At 42.2% G+C, this 20,779-nt stretch overlaps 1 protein-coding gene and 1 pseudogene across 4 annotated transcripts in view; both read left to right on the top strand.

Annotated features, from left to right (window-relative positions):
• Positions 1-20,779, top strand: part of HECTD1 (HECT domain E3 ubiquitin protein ligase 1) — a 99,749-nt gene that overhangs the window by 18,430 nt on the left and 60,540 nt on the right. For 3 of the 4 annotated variants that reach the window (XM_028137978.2, XM_008160798.3, XM_028137979.2), the window contains exons 3-8: positions 12,407-12,641; positions 16,425-16,652; positions 17,763-18,044; positions 18,140-18,410; positions 19,851-19,927; positions 20,013-20,111. In XM_028137978.2, the coding sequence (XP_027993779.2) occupies positions 12,407-12,641; positions 16,425-16,652; positions 17,763-18,044; positions 18,140-18,410; positions 19,851-19,927; positions 20,013-20,111 (1,192 nt within the window). The remainder of the gene's footprint in view (positions 1-12,406; positions 12,642-16,424; positions 16,653-17,762; positions 18,045-18,139; positions 18,411-19,850; positions 19,928-20,012; positions 20,112-20,779) is intronic. The other variant, XM_054716507.1, reaches the window with a different exon arrangement.
• On the top strand, positions 3,502-5,847 carry LOC103303801 (aconitate hydratase, mitochondrial-like; annotated as a pseudogene).

The following is a 20,779-nucleotide window of genomic DNA, read 5'->3' as shown; positions in this document are numbered from 1 at the left end:
GAGCAAGAGCGGCCAGGGCATGGGGTTTCTTTTTTTAGTACTCAGTCTTCCTGGGCCTTATATGCTGTGGCACCTCCTCTGGACTGTGCATGTGCCACTAAGTTTTCTCTGTGGCTTACACTTGGGGCTGGCTTGGGGCCAGGCTGGGAGGAAAAAAACTCCCAGAATTTGTCCCCACATCCTCTGGTTTACAGAGGCCCCTTTTCTTGGTCCTCTTAGTTTTTTGTTTGTGCTCCTACTAGATAGTTTTGGGACTTGGCCTAACCCAGTGGTTGGCAAACTGCGGCTCGCGAGCCGCGGTTTGCCGCTCTGTTGACTGAGTTTGCCAACCACTGGCCTATCCCAAGTCCCAAAACTGGAAAAGAAAAGAGGAGAGGAAAAAACACCCTTTAACTCACTTCCGTCAAGGATCGTTACTTGTTTTGACTTCCTTCCCCAATCCATCTGCTGTTGTTTACTATTCAGAGTCCTCAGTTGTTTTTTGTGTTATGTCCAAGGTTTTTGGTTATAATCTTTGGGAAAGACAGGCTGTAACAAGCTTACTCTAGTTGACTAGCTCTAAAGTTTACTTTTATTTTTTTTTTGAGTTACAAAATATGTTTGTTTCAAAATTTGAAAAATCAAAGTTTAGAGAATTAAAATTATCTCTTAATTGCACAATCTAGAAGTTAGCCATTTTACCTTTTTGCTCTAGTTTTTTCTCTCATGTTAAAACACCATAATGGATATTATTCTTTTCCTTTTCTGTTACCTAATATTTCTATGAAAGAATATTTGTATCATAGTAAGTCCTTAGTAAGCAGTTTTTAAAAACCTGGTAATCTATCATGTATGTGTCATATACTTAATCATGCCTTTAATATTAGCTTTGTAGGTTATATCAAAGTGAGCACATCTGTATATACATTATTGCCTGATAACATATTGTTTGAATTGTTGACTTCAAAATCCTATCTAATAAAGAGGGAATATGCTAATTGAACATCACACCCTCACAAAGATGGCGGCGCCCACAGCCAATAAGGAGGGAATATGCTAATTGACTGCCATGCCCTCAAAAATGGCGGCGCCCACAGCCACAAGATGGTGGTGTCCAGTCCCCTTAGCCCTGCTGGTGTGGCAGGCTTGCAGCACGGCGGGCCTGCCCCGCGTGCCTGCCTCCAGAGTCCCCCAGTCCCCTCAGCCCCCCAGCCGCCCAGGGCCAGCCCGAGGGACGACCAAACGACTGAACAAGCAGGCTGTATGGGACGACCAGGCTGGCAGAGGGGGGTAGTTGGGGGCGACCAGGCCGGCAGGGAGGGGGCAGTTGTGGGCGACCTGGCCGGCAGCGGGGGGTAGTTAGGGGTGATCAGGCTGGCACGCAGAGGCAGTGAGGGGCAATCAGGTCGGCAGGGGTTGGGGCAGTTAAGGGGTGACCAGGCAGGCAGGCAGCTGAGCGATTAGGAGCCAGCGATCCCGGATTTGGAGAGGGATGTCTGACTGCCAGTTTAGGCCCAATCCCAGCAGTCAGACGTCCCCCGAGGGGTCCTGGATTGGAGAGGGTGCAGGCTGTGCTGAGGGAATCCCCCCCCCCCAGTGCACGAATTTTGTGCACCGGGCCTCTAGTAACATAGAAGGGAAAATCAGTTTCCTTTATCTGTTTGAAATAATATTTAATTATTTTTAGAATTTTGACCAAATATGTTTTTATGAGATTACCTTCTTTTAACTAATTTAAATGGTACTGTTTTTGGTAGAGGATCTTGTGTTTTTTTACTGTTTTGAACTTTAGAGTTGATTATAGGAAAATCTAATTGAAAATAATTTTACAAGGTTTCATTCCTTACAGGCATGAATGAATAGGTTAATAACTTTTGATTTTTATCGTTTAAGAGAAATTTGAATGATGTTTATATGTGCCCAGTGTGGTAGTTTTATATTTTGTATCTGCCTCAAGTACATGTTCATACAGAAATAAAGTCTGTATTAAATATACAGAAATAAAATGATTGATTGAATTTACTTTGGGATTTATTTTTGACTTTTGCTATCTTACCTTATAATAGAAAAATATGCAAATTGACCGCACCTTCGCTACGCCCAAGCCACGCCCACCAACCAAGCCACGCCCATCAACCACGCCCACCAGGAAACCGTTGTGGGGACGCTGGGTGTGGCGGAGCCCAAGGCCGGGAAAGCCGCCCGAGGCTTTCCCGGCCTTGGGCGCCAGCGGGTTGCCTGCACCGATCGCAGGAGACCACTGGGGGTCGGCTCCTGCGATCGGGTCGCAGGGACGCTGGGTGCGGCCGAGCCCAAGGTCGGGAAAGCCGCCCGAGGCTTTCCCGGCCTTGGGCGCCAGCGGGGAGCCAGCGCCGATCTCAGGAGACCACTGGGGGTCGGCTCCTGCAATCGGTAGCAGGGACGCTGGGTGCAGCCGAGCCCAAGGCCACCGCCCAGGGCCAAGCTCGGACCCTGAAAGAAGGCAGAAGGCGGTGGCCACAGCCAAGGCCTGGGTCCCCGGTGCCGGCAGAAAACTGGTGCAGGCAGCCAGGTGAATGAAGGTCTATTGCACGAATCTTCGTGCAAACGGGCTACTAGTTTTAATATATTTTTATTGATTTCAGAGAGGAGAGGAGAGGGCAAGAGAGATAGAAACATTAATGATGAGAGAGTATCACTGATGGGCTGTTTCCTGCACGGCCAACACTAGGGATCGAGCCCACAACCTGGGCATATAGCCTGACCTGGAATTGAACTGAGATCTCCTGGTCCATAGGTCGGTGCTCAACCACTGAGTCATGCTGGCTGGGCCGACTTTTGCTATTTTAATTAGACACTTCTTATATCTTGAAGTCTTTTTGTGTGTGTGCGTGTGCATTTGTATGTACGTGTATACAATGTTAGATTCTTTTTTATTTTCTTGGTGGGGGGTCGACTATTCTGTATTTAATTGTAAAAGTTTGTTAATCCTGTCATAGCCAAATATTATAGAATGAAGTTAAAAAGTAATTACCAATTTAGCAGAAATTTAAAGGTAATATCTTTCTAAGTGGCCTAGGAGTGGTGAGATAAATACTCTAAATGCTTCTGGTAGGATTATGCATTAGTATAGCTTCAGAAGTTTGATAATATCAGTCAAACTAAAAATGTACACATAGAAACACTTCTGAAAATCTTTCTTTCATAAACACTGGTACAGTTGTACAAAGATATATATATATATATATATATATATATATTTTAATTTTAATATATATTTATTGATTTTTTACAGAGAGGAAGGGAGAGGGATAGAAAGCTAGAAACATCGATGAGAGAGAAACATCGATCCGCTGCCTCCTGCACACCCCCTACTGGGGATGTGTCCGCAACCAAGGTACATGCCCTTGACCGGAATCGAACCTGGGACCTTGCAGTCCGCAGGCCGACGCTCTATCCATTGAGCCAAACCGGTTTCGGCTGTACAAAGATAGATTTTAAGATTATTCGTTGCATGCAACTTCATCTTTGTTAGTGCACAAAATGGCGCCTTACAGCCTCCTGGTTACCCAGCTGCAGAGTGAATCACCTCTGACCCTCTTTGAGAAGATTGTGTATGAACACCTGGTGACTCATCCAATCAGGAGATTGAGCAGGGCAAGACATACCTGTGTTTGCTGCCCATCCATATGGCCATGCAGTATGCCACAGCCCAGATGGCCATGCTGCAGCTCATCCGCATTGTGCTGCCCAAGGAAGCCATGCCGTCCACCATCCACTATGACCATCTGATTGAGGCCCAGCTTGGAGGCGAGAAAGACCTGCGTCAGGCCAACACATAAGCCAAGAAGTGTATAATTTCCTGGCAACTGCAGGTGCCGAATATGGTGTGGGCTTTCTGGGGTCCTGGCTTTGAAATCATTCCCAGATTATTCTGGAAAACTATGCATACCATGGGGTTCTTCTGATTGGCACTGATTTCCATACCCCAACAGTGGTGGCTTGTGGGGGTAGGCATCTACATTGGAGTCTGGGTGCTGCTGTTGTGAACGTCATGGCTTAAGTGCCCCAGGGTGATTGGTATGAAGCTGATTGGCTCACTCTCTGGTTGGACCTCACCCAACAATCTGTTTTTAAAGGTGGTACTGGTGCTATTGTGGAGTATCATGAGCCTGGCGTAGATTCCATATCTTGCTCTGGCATGGTGACAATCTGCAACATGGGCACAGAAATTGGAGCCAGGACTTCAGTGTTTCCTTATAACCACGGGATGAAGAAAATATCTGAGCAAGACAGGCTGGGAATGCCCTAGCTGGTTTGGTTCAGTGGATAGAGCGTCGGCCTGCAGACTGAAGGGTCCCAGGTTCGTTTCCGGTCAAGGGCACATGCCTGGAGTTGTGGGCTCGATGCAGGAGGCAGCTGATCGATGATTCTCTCATCATTGATGTTTCTATCTCTCCGTCTCACTTCCTCTCTGAAATCAATAAAAAACATATTAAAAACAAGAAAAAGACAGGCTGGGCAGACATTGCCGACCTTGCTGTTGAATTCAAGGATCACTTGGTACCTGACCCTGGTTGCCATTATGACCAAGTGATTGACATTAACCCGGGTAAACTGAAGTTTCACATCAGTGGGCCCTTCACCCTCGACCTGGCTCATCCTGTGGCAGAAGTGGGCACTGTGGCAGAGAAGCAAATATGGCCATTGGACATCAGAGTGGGTCTGATTAGCAGCTACACCAATTCCAGTTATGAGGACATGGGTGTTCAGCAGCTGTGGCCAAGCAGGCATTAGCCCATGGACTCAAGTGCAAGCCCCAGTTCACCATCACACTGGTTCTGAGCAGATCTTTGCCACCATTAGATGGGACAGCTATGCACAGGTCCTGAGGGGTGTGGATGGCTTTGTCCTGGCCAATGCCTGTGGCCCCTGCATTGGCCAGTGGGGCAGAAAGGACATCAAGAAGGGGAGAAGAAGATAATCATCACCTCCTATAACAGGAACTTCATGGGACACAATGACGTGAGCCTTGAGACCCATGTCTTTGTCATGTCCCTAGAGATTGTCATAGCACTGGCCATTGCTGGCACCCTCAAGTTCAACCCAGAGATTGACTTCCTGGTAGGCAAGGATGGCAAGAAATTCAAGCTAGAGGCTCCGGATGTGGATGAGCTTCCCCATGCAGAGTTTGACCCTGGGCAGAACACCTACCAGCACCATCCCAGGGACAGCAGTGGGCAGTGGGTGGTGTGAGTCTCACCAGCCAGCACCTCTAGCTTCTTTAAGCCTTTTGAAAAATTGGATGGCAAAGACCTAGAGGACTTGCAAATCCTTATTAAGTCAAAGGGAAGTGTACCACTGACCACATCTCAGCTGGCTCAAGTTCCGTGGGCACCTGGACATCTTCAAAAACTTGCTCATTGGTGCCATCAACATAAAAAATGGCGAGACCAACACTTTGTACAATGCCGTCACCCAGGAGTTTGACACTGCCCTCTACTACAAGAAACATGGCATCCGGTGGGTGGTGATTGGAGACAAGAACTATGGTGAGGACTCAAGCCAGGAGCATGGCAAAACTGGAACTCGGTCACCTTAGGGGTCAGGCCATCATTACTAAGAGCTTTGCCAGGATCCAAGAAACCAACCTGAAGAAACAGGACCTCCTGCCCATCACCTTTGCTGATCCAGCCGATTACAACAAGATTCACCCCGTGGATAAGTTGACCAGGGTCTGAAGGACTTTGCCCCTGACAAGCCCCTGAGATGCATCATCAAGCATTCCACTGGACCCAGGAGACCATCCTTCTTAACCATACCGTCAACAAGATCCAGTTCGAGTGGTTCTGTGCTGGCAGTGCTCTCAACAGATTAAAGGAGCTGTAACAGTAAGGTCCTGCTCTGCCACAACCTCCCACCCTGCTCCTCTGACACAACTAGTGTCACAAGTGCAATTCTGCATGTCATCGGAACCAGATCTGATCTGATCCAGCTGTGGCTTCCTCCACTGAGATGGTGTGGCCAGACCTCCTGTCCTCCCCTCCCAGAGAACACTAGTGACCCATGGTTGGAGGGTTGTTAAATAATGTTTCAGCCCTCTTCCTTCCCTTTTTTAGTTTGGTTCAGATCTTGAGCAGCTCCATGCAGCTGTATTTATTTTTGATGAGAAGACTCCCATTTAAAGTTTTTTTCCTGTCGGATCATTTCACTGGTAGCTGAAGGATTTTAGAGAACCTTTTGCCCTTTCAAGGAAAGTAAGAATCCATACTCAGTGACTTAAAAAAAAAAAAAATAGGATTGTTTATTGCAGCATTGCTTCAAATAGTAAAATACTGGAAACCACTTAAATGGTTAATAATGTATGGCAATTCATTATATTGGATACTATGTAGAATTAGAAAGATAGAGCTAGGTCTGTTTATATTTATGTGGAAAGGTGGTCACAACATATCTATTGAAGAAATGAGCAAATTATAGGATACTATTTTTAGTATGATCCTACTTATAAATAACAAAAAGCTTAATGACTAGGCAGTGGAATCATCTGGTGACTTGTTTTCTCACATGCCCTGAATACTGGCTTTATCTAATTGGGATCTCTCCTGGGTTTGTTAGTTTCAACACCTGCTGGCTTTGTGATGTGGCTACTTGGACTTTCTCACACCATGATGGTTGTGTTTCAAGAGCAAGAGTCCCGAGAGAAGCCAGTAGGAGCTTTTATTGGTTTATGTTTTAGTTTTAGAACTCACAAAGTGGTCACTTTCATTGTAATCATAAACCTGTCCAGAATCAAGGGATGAGAACATAGGCCCTCTCAATGGGAATAGTATCATAGTCACACTATAAAAAAAGAATATATGGAGATGTGGGATGGGAGATAATGTTGTGTATATTGTTTGAAAAATGCAATCTGCCACATAATTCTTCAAGCTTCCATCCTTTGCACATGCCATTCTTTTCTTTTTTTTAAAAATATTTTTTTATTGATTTCAGATAGGAAGGGAGAGGGAGAGAGAGATAGAAACATCAATGATAAGAGAATAATTGATTGGCTGCCTCCTGAATGCCCCTTACTGGGGATCAAGCCTGAAACCCTAGGCATGTGCCCTGATCGGGAATCAAACATGATCTCCTAGTTCATAAGTTGACACTTAACCACTTAGCCATGCCAGCTGGGCTGCACATGCCATTCTTCTTAGAATACAAGAGCTTGTCTGCTTGGCCAACTTCTACAGTATCATTTATTGAGCATCTTTTATGTCCCGAGCACTGTACTACATATTTTATATTATCTTAAATACTTGCAATAACTCCTCAAGTCAGAGAATACCTCATTCAACTGGAACTACTACTTTTTGTGTGAGGTTTTTCTTTCTGCAAATCCCCTGAGTTGAGCTTTCTATCTGAGAACTTTTTAAGAACCTACTTCTTTTAGGTTTCTATTATAGCACTCATTTGTTTTTACTTAATTACATTATCTTTCTCTTTACTAAACTGAACTTTTTGAGACAGGGATTATTTTCATGTATTTATCAAATATATGAGTGTCCATTAGGTAATAATTACTGGGCTTGATTGTAGGAAAACCAAGATAAGTTATAGACCCTGCTGTCAGGAAGCTCATATTTTCATGGAGGAGACAGGTAAATGGTAAAATATGATATAGTTTGATGGATGCTTTAAAAATATTTTAAAATTGATTTTTAGAGAGAGGAAGGGAAAAGGAGAGAGAGAAACATCAATGTGACATCTATCTGCTGCCTCCTGCATGTCCCCTATTAGGAATCGAGCTCACAACTTGGCATGTACCCTGACAGAATCGAACTAGCAACCTTTTAGTGCTTGGGAGGAGGCCCAACCAATTGAGCCACACTGGCTGTTTGTGATAGATGGGATTCACTGAATGCTCTGAGGTTGGCCTAAGGCAGGCTTCCTAGAGGAGGTACTTTCTTACCTGAGCCTTCATAGATTTTCAAAATTTAAATTTAAAAGTTGCTTTGAAAAGACGAGAAAAAAAGGAGAAAGGGGTATAACAGTGTTTCTTATAGAGGGCATGTGCAAGAGCATAGGATCTGAAAACTTTAGAGTCGGGTGGGAATTATGAGTACTATCCTATATAATAAAAGCCACAAGATGGCTGTGCGCACAGCAAAGATGGGGCCCGGTGGCTGCTCCGCGCAGTGAGGCCTAGGTGTCTTGCAGCTCTGCGCGGCATGAAGGAGGCCGGTCACAACGTCTCCGCTGCCTCACGTGCAGGAGGTGGGTCTCGGCAGAGGAGGCGGGTCGCAGCAGGGGAGGGCAATTGTGGGCGATCAGGTCGGCAGGGGAGGGCAATTGGGGGCCATCAGGCCAGCAGGGGAGGGCAGTTGGGGGTGATTAGGCCGGCAGGGGAGCAGTTAGGTGTCAATCAGGCCAGCAGGGGAGCAGTTAAGGGGCGATCAGGCTGGCAGGCAGAAGCGGTTAGAGGCAATCAGGCTGGCAGGTGAGTGGTTAGGAGCCAGCGGTCCTAGATTGTGAGAGAGATGTCCAACTGCCGGTTTGGGATCGGGCCTAAACTGGCAGTCGGACATCCCCCAAGGGGTCCCAGATTGAGAGGGTGCAGGCCGGGTTGAGGGACCACCCCACCCCCACCCCCCAGTGCATGAATTTTGTGCACCGGGCCTCTAGTCTATATATATAAAAGGCTAATATGCTAAGTGTCCCTCCCACCATGTGACCGGTTGCTGTGACATGCACTGACCACCAGGGGGCAGACGATCAACGCAGGAGCTGCCGAGCTGTAGTGACTTGGCAGCAGCCGTTCTCGGGTGACGCACCCCAAAACCAGAGAGGAGGGAGCCCAATTCCTCCCGGGGCTGTGCGATTCCACCTTTGGCCGTGGGTTATGTTGGTTCTGGGGCACTGTCGGCCCCGAATCTGCACACTTGTGTTTGCGTTCCACACCCTGTACAACAGCAACTTTGCAGAGTGCCCTCTTGCGGTCCGTGACCCCTCAGGGGATGTCAGAGAGCCAGTTTTTGCCCAATCCCCGCAGACCCCACACCCCGCTCACTCCACAGACGCTGGGGAGGGACCGAGGGAAGTTGGCTCCAGGGTGTGTCCGGTTTGTCTCTCCCAGTCCCGCCCCACCAGCCACCTTCTAATTAATTTCCTTTCAATGTGCATGAATTCGTGCACTGGGCCACTAGTTTCTAATGTTTGGTAAAGCAGGAGTAGAGTGTTTGTATGTGAAGGGGTAGAGAGGGCAATGAATGAGGCTGATCACAGGCAAGATGTGTAATCCTGATGAATTTGGATTTTATCCTCAAGGTAGTAGGGAACTAATAAGGAATTAAGCCAGATATGACAGTCTCAGATTTGTGTTTTAGAAAAATTACTTTGGCCCTAGCCGGTTTGGCTCAGTGGATAGAGCGTCAGCCTGCGAACTGAAAGGTCCCAGGTTCGATTCTAGTCAAGGGTACATGCCCAGGTTGTGGGCTCGATCCCTAGTGGGGGACTTGCAGGAGTCAGCCAATCCATGATTCTCTCTCATCATGGATGTTTCTAGCTCTCTCTTCCTCTTCCTTCCTCTCTGAAATCAATAAAAATATGTTTAAAAAAGAAAAAAGATAAATTACTTTGGTGATAGACTAGTGAATGGACTAGAGCAGTGGTCGGCAAACCGCGGCTCGCGAGTCACATGTGGCTCATGAGCCACGGTTTGCTGCTCTGTTGACTAATGAGTTTGCCGACCACTGCACTAAGCCAAACCAGATAGGGCCATTTTGGGAATTTTTAATAGTATGTGATGAGATGTATATTCATGGTGTATGAACTAAGGGAATAGATTAGATCAACTAGAGAGAAGAGAAGGGAGTTTATGACTGAGGCTACAGTGGAAAACCAAGTCAAGAAAATGTTTATATGTTTATTTTATAAATAGAGGCCCGGTGCATGAAAATTCATGCACTGGAAGTGGGGAGGTCCCTCAGTCTGGCCTGCCTCCTCTCACAGTCCGGGAGCCCTCAGGGGCGGGAGGCGACCCGGTGATCAGGGGAAGGCGATGCCCCCATCACACCTCTGCTGCTGCCACTGCAGGCAGCGCAAGCCTCAGCCTGCCCTGGTTACCTGAGCCTCGGGCGGCTGGGCAGCCGACATCTGAGGCTTGCCTGCGCCTCGGGCTGGCCCTGGGTGGCTGGGAGGCTGAGGAGACTGGGGGATTCCGGAGGCAGGTGCGCGGAGCGGCTGCATGCCTGCCATTCTGGCGGGGCTGAGGGAACTGGGCGCCACCATCTTGTGGCTGTGGGTGCGCCATCTTTGAGGGTGTGACAGTCAGTTAGCATATTCTCTCCTTATTGGCTGTGGGTGCCGCGATCCTTGTGAGGGCGTGATGGTCAATTAGCATATTCCCTCTTTATTAGATAGGATGGCTATATTAAAGCAAGATATCCACTAGACCAGTGGTTCCCAACCTTTCTAATTCCGCGACCCTTTAATACAGTTCCTCATGTTGTGGTGACCCCCAACTATAAAATTATTTTCGTTGCAACTTCATAACTGTAATTTTGCTACTGTTAATGAATCGTAATGTAAATATCTGTGTTTTTTGATGGTCTCAGGCGACCCTGCTAGCGATTCTCAACCTGTGGGTCGCGACCCACATGTTGAGAACCACTGCTGTAGAGCCTAAGACCATCGGGCAGGCAGGCAGAGTGGTTAGGGGCGATCAGGCAGGCAGGCAGAGTGATTAGGGGAGATCAGGCAAGCAGGCAGGCAAGCGATTAGGAGCCAGTGGTCCTGGATTGCAAGCAGAATTGGGCCTAAACTGGCAGTCGGACATTCCCCGCGGGGTCCCAGATTGTAAGAGAGTACAGGCCAGGCTGAGGGACCCCCACCCTGTGCACGAATTTCGTGCACCGGGCCTCTAGTATATATATAAAAGGCTAATATGCAAAATGTCCCCTCTCGAGTTTGACTGGGAGACGGGGAGTTTGATCACTTGCTGTGATGTGCGCTGATCACCAGGGGGTGGCACAGAATGATGGAAGGCCCCGGCCGGCAGCTGGAAGGCCCCAATTGGCCGTGATTGCTGGCCAGGCCAAGGGACCCTACCTGTGCACGAATTTCGTGCACTGGGCCTCTAGTTGGTTAATAAAACCACCTGTGTTTAATCAGTGGCTGGTCAGTCATTGAATGCAAGATACTTCTAAAATCTTTGTGATAAATTCCTGCTTTATAGATGATCTTAACTTAAGATTATCTATGTAGATATTAAAGGGTAGAGCTACTTTGAAGTTCATACAGATAGTTTTAAAAAGTTGCTAAAGATATGCACACACTAAGAATTGAAGGAAAAATAATTTCACCAAAACATGTAAAGTACTGTTTTGTGTTACTTGTAGCCCATATGCAGAGAGTTAGAATAATGTATTTGATGTCATATACTAAGATTTCTACTAAATGTAAATTATGGTCTTTTATATTTTAAATGTTGATTAAAATATAGGGGATATTGATAACTCAAAAATTTTGCTTTGATAAAACTCTTACTCAGGTTTATAATAGCATGTGTTAGACTGTTCATAGGAGGGAAGGGTAGCTAAAATTTAATTACTTTGATATTGTGACAAGGTACTTTGCTAAGTGTTTAATGTATATAATTTCATTTAATCTTTATAATATCCATATAAAGTAGAGATTGTTAAGATATTATCTTTGTGGGTTTTTTTTAAATTATGTTTTTGCTTTTTAGAGAGAGAGGAAGGGAGAGGGATAGGGAGATAGAAACTTCGATGAGAAACATCATCGATCCGTTGCCTCTTGCATGCTCTCTACTGGGCATGTGCCCTGACTGGAAATCAAACTTGTAGTGACCTCTTGGTTCTTGGGTGGATGCTCAATCACTAAGCCCCATCAGCAGGGTGATATTATCTTTGTTTTACAAATGAGGAAACAGGACCAGAAAAAGGTTACATAGCTGTTGTTCTGGTTTTAACCTGGTCTGTTAAGCCCCAAATCAACATTTGTTCTCATAAAATATGAATTGAAGAATGTCCCTGGCCTTCAGAAACTCTTAATGTAAATAAAGAAATAAATTGATACACTAAACAGTGTGGGCACTGTTTTTATTAGGTTTGAGGAACATGAAAGTACCACAACTATTTGGATAGGTTAGGGAGGGTTTTACAGAGCATTTGATATTCCAGCTGAGTATTGAATAGGAATTTTTTAAACATGGTTTCAAGTTAATGCTGCTACTTTAAATTGTTTATGCCTTGATATTTTCAGCAATGATGAAATTAGCATGTGAGTATTGCTATGAGATTAAAAGCAATGTGAGAAATATTACCTAATACACAGACGATCCAATATGAACATATGTCATATAGTTTTATCTATTATTTAATATTGTTTTGATGTTAAGAATTTACTAATTCTAGGTGTAATTTGATTTCTTTTACTGCAGATGCCCTCCTCGCACTTTCTTACCAGCCCTCTGCAAAATTTTTCTTGACGAAAGCGCTCCAGACAATGTGTTGGAGGTAACAGCCCGTGCCATAACATACTATCTGGATGTATCTGCAGAATGCACCCGAAGGATTGTTGGGGTAGATGGAGCTATAAAAGCACTTTGTAATCGGTTGGTTGTGGTAGAACTTAACAACAGGACTAGCAGAGACTTAGCTGAGCAATGTGTAAAGGTAAGTCTTAATTATTTTTTGGCCCATTTGAAGATCACTTAAAGAATAAAAAATGTATTTTGCTAAAGAAATGAAATTCTTTCCTCCATTATCAGTCTTATTTTATTGAGAGCGGTATCCATCAAAGATAAATTTTTTTTTTAAACCCTCACCCGTGGATATTTTTTCCATTGATTTAAGGACTGTGAATCAAAGGAGATTCCATGTGACTTGGGAAAAGAAATCTTTGACTGGTGTTGCTAAGTGGTTAGAGCATTGGTCTTGCACTGAAGGGTTGCAGGTTTGATTTCCAGTCCAGGGCACACACGTGGGTTGCAGGTTTGATCCCTGGTTGCAGGAGGCAACCAATGGATGTGTCTCTGTCACATCAATGTTTCTCTCCCTCCCTCCCTTCTACTCTCTTTTAAATCAATGGAAAAAATATCCACGGGTGAGGATTTAAAAAAAAAAAAATTTATCTTTGATGGATAATTGCAGGTCACTGGTAATGCTCTTCTTTGCTGCCTCGATGCTCTTCAGTTCTGGTAGCCACTAATACTTTTGATAGGTTGTCCCTGTTCTCAGCCAAAATGATTTTGTACCTGGCATGAAAATAGTAAAAACCACCAGCACAACAACTAGCACTGACCACCATTGCCAGTGTTGTATGAAACACTTAATATGAATTAACTCACTTAATTGGTTTAAAGTTTCTTTTTTTGGGAGGGGGGGGGTAATATTAGTTAATAACATTACATAAATTTCAGATGTACAACTTTATCCAACTCATTTAATCTTTTTTTAAAATATATTTTATTGATTTTTTACAGAGAGGAAGGGAGAGGGATAGAGAGTTAGAAACATCGATGAGAGAGAAACATCCATCAGCTGCCTCCTGCACACCCCCCACTGAGGATGTGCCAGCAACCAAGGTACATGCCCTTGACCGGCATCGAACCTGGGACCCTTGAGTCTGCAGGCCGACGCTCTATCCACTGAGCCAAACCGGTCAGGGCCCAACTCATTTAATCTTAATGACAATTTTGTATGTGGTTGGTGCCACTAATACATCATTTCTCTTTTAGAGGTGAAAAGAAAATCAAGCATACCGAGATTAAATGACTAGCTGGGGATGATACACATAGTGGCAGAGCCAAGATCCGAAGATCACGAATTTGAAGATTAGAAAATCTGGTTATAGGGCCTATGGATTTAACAATTTTGCTGTATTCTTTTAGAATTAGCTGTTTTGTTTTATTCCTGGTGGGGCTAATTACAAACCCTGGGACTCTAAAAGCATCAGTATTGGGTCAGTAGTTTATTGGAACTACTTGTGAACATTTATTGGAACTACTTGTGAACATTTATTGGAACTACTTGTGAACATGATTCTCTTCTTATGATTCCTGTTTTATTCTTTTTATGATTCTTGTTCTAGGTCAGCAGTTTTCAAACTTTTTGTCTCAGGATCCCTTTACAATTCTTATTGAGGACCCTTGAAGATCTTTTGTTTATAGAGATTAAATCTATTTATATTTCCCATATTCGATATTGAAATTGATAAATTTAAAGTATTTTTTAATATATCTGAAAATAAACTTATTACATGCTAACATGCATTACATTTTTAATGATAATAACTATTTCCCAAACAAACAGAAAATTAGAAGAGTAGCATTGTTAAGCATTTTTGCAAGTTCCTTTAAAAAAATGTCTGGCTTAATAGAAGACAGCCAAATCCTCATATCTACTTCTGCATTTAGTTGGTTGCTATGTCACACTTCATGTAGCTTCTGGAAAAGTCTACTTTATACTCCTGAGAGAATGAGAATGAAAAAGAAAATTATCATTATAGTATTATTATGAAAAAAATTTTGACTTAAACTATCCCTGAAAATCATGTCTTTCTCAGACTTGGAGAACTGCTGTTTATAAGTTAATGTCTTGACTTTCTGCCTTTGTGGCTGTAGATTTATTTCTGTTTCTAGTCTCAGAGGAAGAGGTATCCATTTTCCTATTTAGAGCTTTTCTCCCATCTTACTCTCTATCACATCACTTCATGCTTCTTCCAGGGCTGGGGTTTTACTCTACTGTTTATACACTGACCTGTGTTTTCAAACTCTTTCTGGTTTGTTACACTCTACTCTCCCTTTCTCTGTGTCCTTTGTAGATTATTCTTACTTATTAATTTACTAGAGGCCTGGTGCACGAAATTTGTGCACAGGTAGGGTCCCTAGGCCTGGCCTGTGATCAGGGCCGATCTTCCCTGGCTGCCTGAAGCCGGCCCCACCCCCCGCCACCACTGCCACCCGTCGCCCTCTGTGTGTGGGGTGACCAGCGGGGTGATCGGTGCCCCGCTTGCACCCACCTTGGCCTGGCACTGCCTGCATCTGCCGCCATCCCCCTTCTCCCCTAACCCCCCAGTTCCCCGTTCCTCATCAGGCAATCAGAGCTTGCTGGCTGGGGGAAGGAGCGAGAAGTTGGCGGGCAGCTCCTGCATTAAGCGTATGCCCCCTGGTGGTCAGTGCGTGTCATAGCGACTGGTCATTCCACCATCTGGTCGATTTGCATATTACACTTATGTATCTAGATGGTTCTTCAGTGGTAGTATTTCCTAAGAACTGTTTTTACCTTCTTAAAACTAAACTTTGCCTAGACGGTTTCATCTGTCAGCTTTAGTACCATTCATATGTATATGCCTCTCACATCTTTTTCTCTATACCTGACCTCACTCGTGAGTTCTAGACCTCATATTCAAAGGCCTGTTGGATGATTCCAGCTGAATTCATTATCTTTCATACAGGTGAACTCTTATTCTGATAATTGGCATTAACTTTCACCTAGAGTCTAAAAAACACTTAAGACAGAAATTTTTGTTTTAGCCTTTTTTCCACTTCTCACATGTAATTAATGATCAAGTCCTTTTCTAGTTTATTTTCTTGTTTGTCCCTGCTCTTAGTGCCTTAGTAAAGCCTTTATCCTCTCTTGAATACCAGTGCTTGAATTTTTACAACTGCTACACTCTCCGCATACTCCGTTTCTCAGTTATTAATTGAAATTTTGATCATATTATTTCCCTGCTTAAAACATTTTTCTTGCTTTCAGAATAAAGTCTAAATTTCTCATATGCCTGTATGACCTATAGACCCTACTAACTCTTTAGTTCTACCAGAACACCTTAAACATGAACATAATTTAGAAAATAAAAGTTGATTTTTAATGTTTTGATATTCAGAGTAAGAGTGAGGATGATGAATAATGTAATATTTAGCATTTATTGAAAATTTTTTTGAATATGTTTTTATTGACTTCAGAGAGAGAAAGGGAGAGGGAGAGAGAGAGAAACATAGATAAGAGAGAAACATCAATCGGCTGCCTCTCCTGCATGTCCCCTACTGGGCATTGAGCCCAAAACCTGGGCATGTACCCTGACTGGGAATCAAACTGGCAACCTCCTGGTACATGAACAATGCTTAACCAACTGAGCACACTGGCTGGGCAAAAAACAACAACAAAAAAAACGTGTTTTTTTTTTTAATGTTTAGAACTTCACAAACTTTTGTAAATTATTTATAGTTTCTTAGCATGCCATGTACGCTTCATCATCTAAACCTACATTGTCCAATATGGTAGTCATGTGAGTATTAAACATTTCAAGTGTGGCTACCAAATTTTTTTTTTTTTTTTACTTTCAAAAAATGTGGTTACTAATAAATGTGGGAGGGCACCTTATATTTTCTGTGATTCTAGAAAATTAAAATTGAACTTACTTATTTTTTTGTTGATTTTGTTTTACTGTTATAGGTGCTGGAACTGATATGCACTCGTGAGTCAGGAGCAGTCTTCGAGGCTGGTGGTTTGAATTGTGTGCTTACCTTCATTCGTGACAGTGGACACCTGGTTCATAAAGATACCTTGCACTCCGCCATGGCTGTTGTATCAAGACTCTGTGGCAAGATGGAACCTCAAGATTCTTCTTTAGAAATTTGTGTGGAATCTCTGTCTAGTTTATTAAAACATGAAGATCATCAGGTAAGTAAATCACTGTTGTGTACTTTGATTTTAAAAAGTAATTTTATAATGTCCCTTATTTATAACCATGATACACTGTACAGGTCATGCCATCTTCTCTTTCTCTCACTGTATATCTCATTTTTTGTTTTGGCAGTGAATCATTTTAAATTAAAAGTATTATGTGTTCGCCCTGGCCATTGTGGCATTGTGGCTCGGTTAGGTGTCATCTGTTTGCAGACTCAATCACCACTAGGGGGCATGTAGGAGGCAGCCGAGCGATACTCCACTGTTACATTGATGTTTCTCTCCTCCCTCTCCCTTCCTCTCTAAAAATCAATTTTAAAAAATCTTAAAAATAGTAATGTGTTTATTTCTAAAACTTAAATGTTTTAGAAATATATAATTTTTGAAGCTACACTTGTACTCTAATTTTTTGACTCAACACAATTTTGTTGACTTAAAATAGTTCTCACTGAAGTAAAATAACACAGTATTTAAAATCTTCTATGTGTAAACTTTTGTTGAATTCACATATTTGAGAAATTTAAAGTCAACTTTTAATGTTTTTTAACATTCAGATGGTAATTTTTAGTTAATATTCATAGATTATCTTGGCAAAGTTTTATATAATATTAGTTAATATGGAGCTTTTGCTGTCCATCTAGGTTCTTTGCATATGTCATTATTAAGCTCAGACAGTGAATTATAGGTACTATTATTCCCAGTTTACAGATAAGGGAACCGAGGCCTTGGGCAGTTAAGTAACATCTTCATGTCATACAGTTAGAGTGTGAAGCCAGGATTAAACTCTAGACAGATTGAAAGCCTTAATCTCTTTGCTACAGCTACCTTTCTTATAGTGTCAGTATTGGAATAAGCAGTACTAGTTCTTCTTACTTAGGGGAATTTAAAAAATTTTATTTATTGATTGATTTGAGATGGGGGGAGAGAGGACAAAACCTCCATCTGTTCCATGTATTTATGCATTAATTGGTTACTTCTTGTATGTTTACTGACTGGGATTGAACCTGTAACCTTAGTGTAATTGGGATGATGCTCTAAGCAATTGAGTGACCCTTCCAGGGCCTAGGTGAATTTTATCAATATACATATTCTTTACATCATTAGGTTTCAGATGGAGCTCTGCGATGTTTTGCATCACTAGCTGACAGATTCACCCGTCGTGGTGTTGACCCAGCTCCATTAGCCAAACATGGATTAACTGAAGAGCTCTTATCTCGAATGGCTGCTGCTGGTGGTACCATATCAGGGCCATCATCAGCTTGCAAACCAGGTCGCAGCACCACAGGTGCGCCTTCCACAGCTGCGGATTCCAAATTGAGTAACCAGGTATCCACAATTGTAAGTCTGCTCTCAACACTTTGCAGAGGCTCTCCAGTAGTAACACACGTAAGCATGTTTTTGAATTATATTTTTAATCTTTCAGAAAAAGTGTTTTTATATAATGTAAATATATTAAACTCTTTCCCCCATTCTCTTTCTAGGATCTCCTGAGGTCAGAGCTTCCAGATTCAATTGAGAGTGCATTACAGGGTGACGAAAGATGTGTGCTTGATACCATGCGTTTGGTTGACCTTCTCTTGGTGCTATTATTTGAAGGACGAAAGGCTTTGCCAAAGTCTAGTGCTGGATCTACAGGCAGAATCCCAGGACTCCGGAGATTGGATAGTTCAGGGGAGCGCTCACATCGGCAACTTATAGACTGTATTCGAAGTAAAGATACTGATGCCCTTATAGATGCAATTGACACAGGAGGTTGGAAAAATTTTTTTAATATAAAAAGAAAACTAAGCCCTGTCTGGGTGGCTCAGTTGGTTGAATGTTATCCCATATAACAAAAGGTTGCTAGTTTGATTCCTGGTCAGGACACATAGCTAGGTTTTGGGTTCAGTCCCGGGTCGAGATGCTTATAGGAGGCAACTGATAGATGTTTCTCTCTCCCTCCCTCCCCTTTCTTCTCTTTCTAGAATCAATAAAATATGTCCTTGGGTGAGGATTAAAAAAGAAAAAGAAAACCGAGATAAGGAATTATGTAGGCATTTTCTAGTTTCTAGATTTTGAACAGTATTTTTAGCAGTTGTGCCAGATAATGGCCAGAACCTTTCAATAGTCTCTCTTCTCCCGATGTATATAAATATCAGTCTTGTATGTGGTAAGACCTTAGTAAATGCTTCTTCAATGAGTAAATGAAATTTACCCGTTTTATTGCCAAAACGAGATCATTTCAATTCTAAGGTGACTTACAGATTGAATTTAGGGCTGTTATATTCTCAAGGTTAAGGAATTTGGCACAAGTTAGTTATTATTATATATAGTAAAATTTTTAAGACTGCTTCATGAAGTTATGAATAAAATATAAATTGGTGAAAGATGTTTCTGGCTTATCAGACTTGTCTTTTGTTCTTTTTAAAACATTTTTTAAAATTGATTTTTAGAGCGGAACATCGATTGGTTGTTCCACTTATTTGTGCATTCTTGGTTTCTTCTTTTTTTTTTTTTTTAATTTAATTTAATTTTTTTTCTTGGTTTCTTCTTGTATGTTCTCTGACTTGGATTGAAACCGCAACTTTGGTGCATCAAGATGTTGCTCTAGCCCTGGCCAGTGTGGCTCAGTAGCTTGGTCATTGTCTCAGGCACTGAAAGGTTGCTGGTTCAATTTCCAGACAGGTCACATGTCTGGGTTTTGGGCTTGATCCCCAGTGGGGTGCATGCAGGAGACAGCCAATCAATGTTTCACTCTCACATTAATGTTTCTCTCTCCCTTCTTCTCTCTCTAAAAATCAATAAATAAGATTAACAAAACAAAACACGACACTCTAACCAACTGAGCTACCTGGCCAGGGCCTATGTTATTTTTATTAAAAATGGGGATTCGTTTCTTTTCCATAGGTAGGGCATTAAGTAGTTAGTACCCTATTGAGTTATGTATTAATTATTTTTCATTTTTGTCTTGTTTATTTTTAAGGGTTAAATCCTTATAAATCTTCAATGGCTTTAAAAATTTTAGAATACTTTTTCTGAGCAGAATTTATGTTTGCTGATTATTAACTACTTTATAGTTGATCTAAATGTTTAAAATTGGCTCTGTATTTAGTGATTATTAATGATAATCTTTAAATGGCTCCCACTTTAGAAAAATTTGGTGTTATTTTGTTGCCTTTTAAAAATTTTATTTTTTTCCCTTTAAACTTCTAGCCTTTGAAGTAAATTTCATGGATGATGTGGGTCAGACACTGTTAAATTGGGCCTCAGCTTTTGGAACTCAGGAAATGGTAAGCTAAAAAATAACAGTTAATGTTTTAAATCAAAGGTAGAAATATTAATAAAGCAACTTTATGATTCTTCATCATTTTACAGGTAGAATTTCTTTGTGAAAGAGGTGCTGATGTTAATAGAGGTCAAAGATCATCATCATTACATTATGCTGCATGTTTTGGAAGACCTCAAGTAGCAAAGGTAAAGTCCAAGTTTTTAAATTATTAATTTAATATTTGACACATACATGAGTCCAAAATTAGAATGATAAAAAGACTTCTGTTAAGTCATGCTTTCATGCCATCTTTTTAAAATTTTTTAATGTTTATTTTTAATTGATTTCAGAGAGGAAGGAGAGAGAGAGAGAGATAGAGAGATAGAAACATCAATGATAAGAGAATCATTGATTGGCTGCCTCCTGCATGCCCCCTACTGGGGGGAGGATCGAGCCCACAACTTGGGCATGTGCTCTTAGCCGGAATCGAACCCGGGACCCTTTAGTCCACAGACCGACGCTCTTATCTCCTGAGCCAAACCAGCTAGGGCTCATGCTATCTTTATTCACTCCATTTCCCCTTGCCCACTATAGATAAGCATTTTTTATATTATTTCTTGTTTATATCTTTTTAACATTTTTAATACAGATACAAACAAGCAAAAGTATGTATGCTTATTGCCACCTTATATAAAATGTAATATATACACACTGATCTATACTTTTCCTGTTCCCTTTAATAATATAGATATAGATTGAAGACCTTTTACAAAGTTGGAGAGCTTTTTTATATCTGTATATTTGCTCTTTGGATGTATTGCAAGTTTATTCAGCTAGTCATTTAATGCTAAACTCTTGTTTCCAGTTTCTTACT

This window comes from Eptesicus fuscus, chromosome 5 (assembly GCF_027574615.1).
Source record: "Eptesicus fuscus isolate TK198812 chromosome 5, DD_ASM_mEF_20220401, whole genome shotgun sequence".
Lineage (NCBI taxonomy): Eukaryota > Metazoa > Chordata > Mammalia > Chiroptera > Vespertilionidae > Eptesicus > Eptesicus fuscus.
The sequence above is the reverse complement of the archived record's forward strand: the minus strand, read 5'-3'. Positions and strand labels throughout refer to the sequence as shown.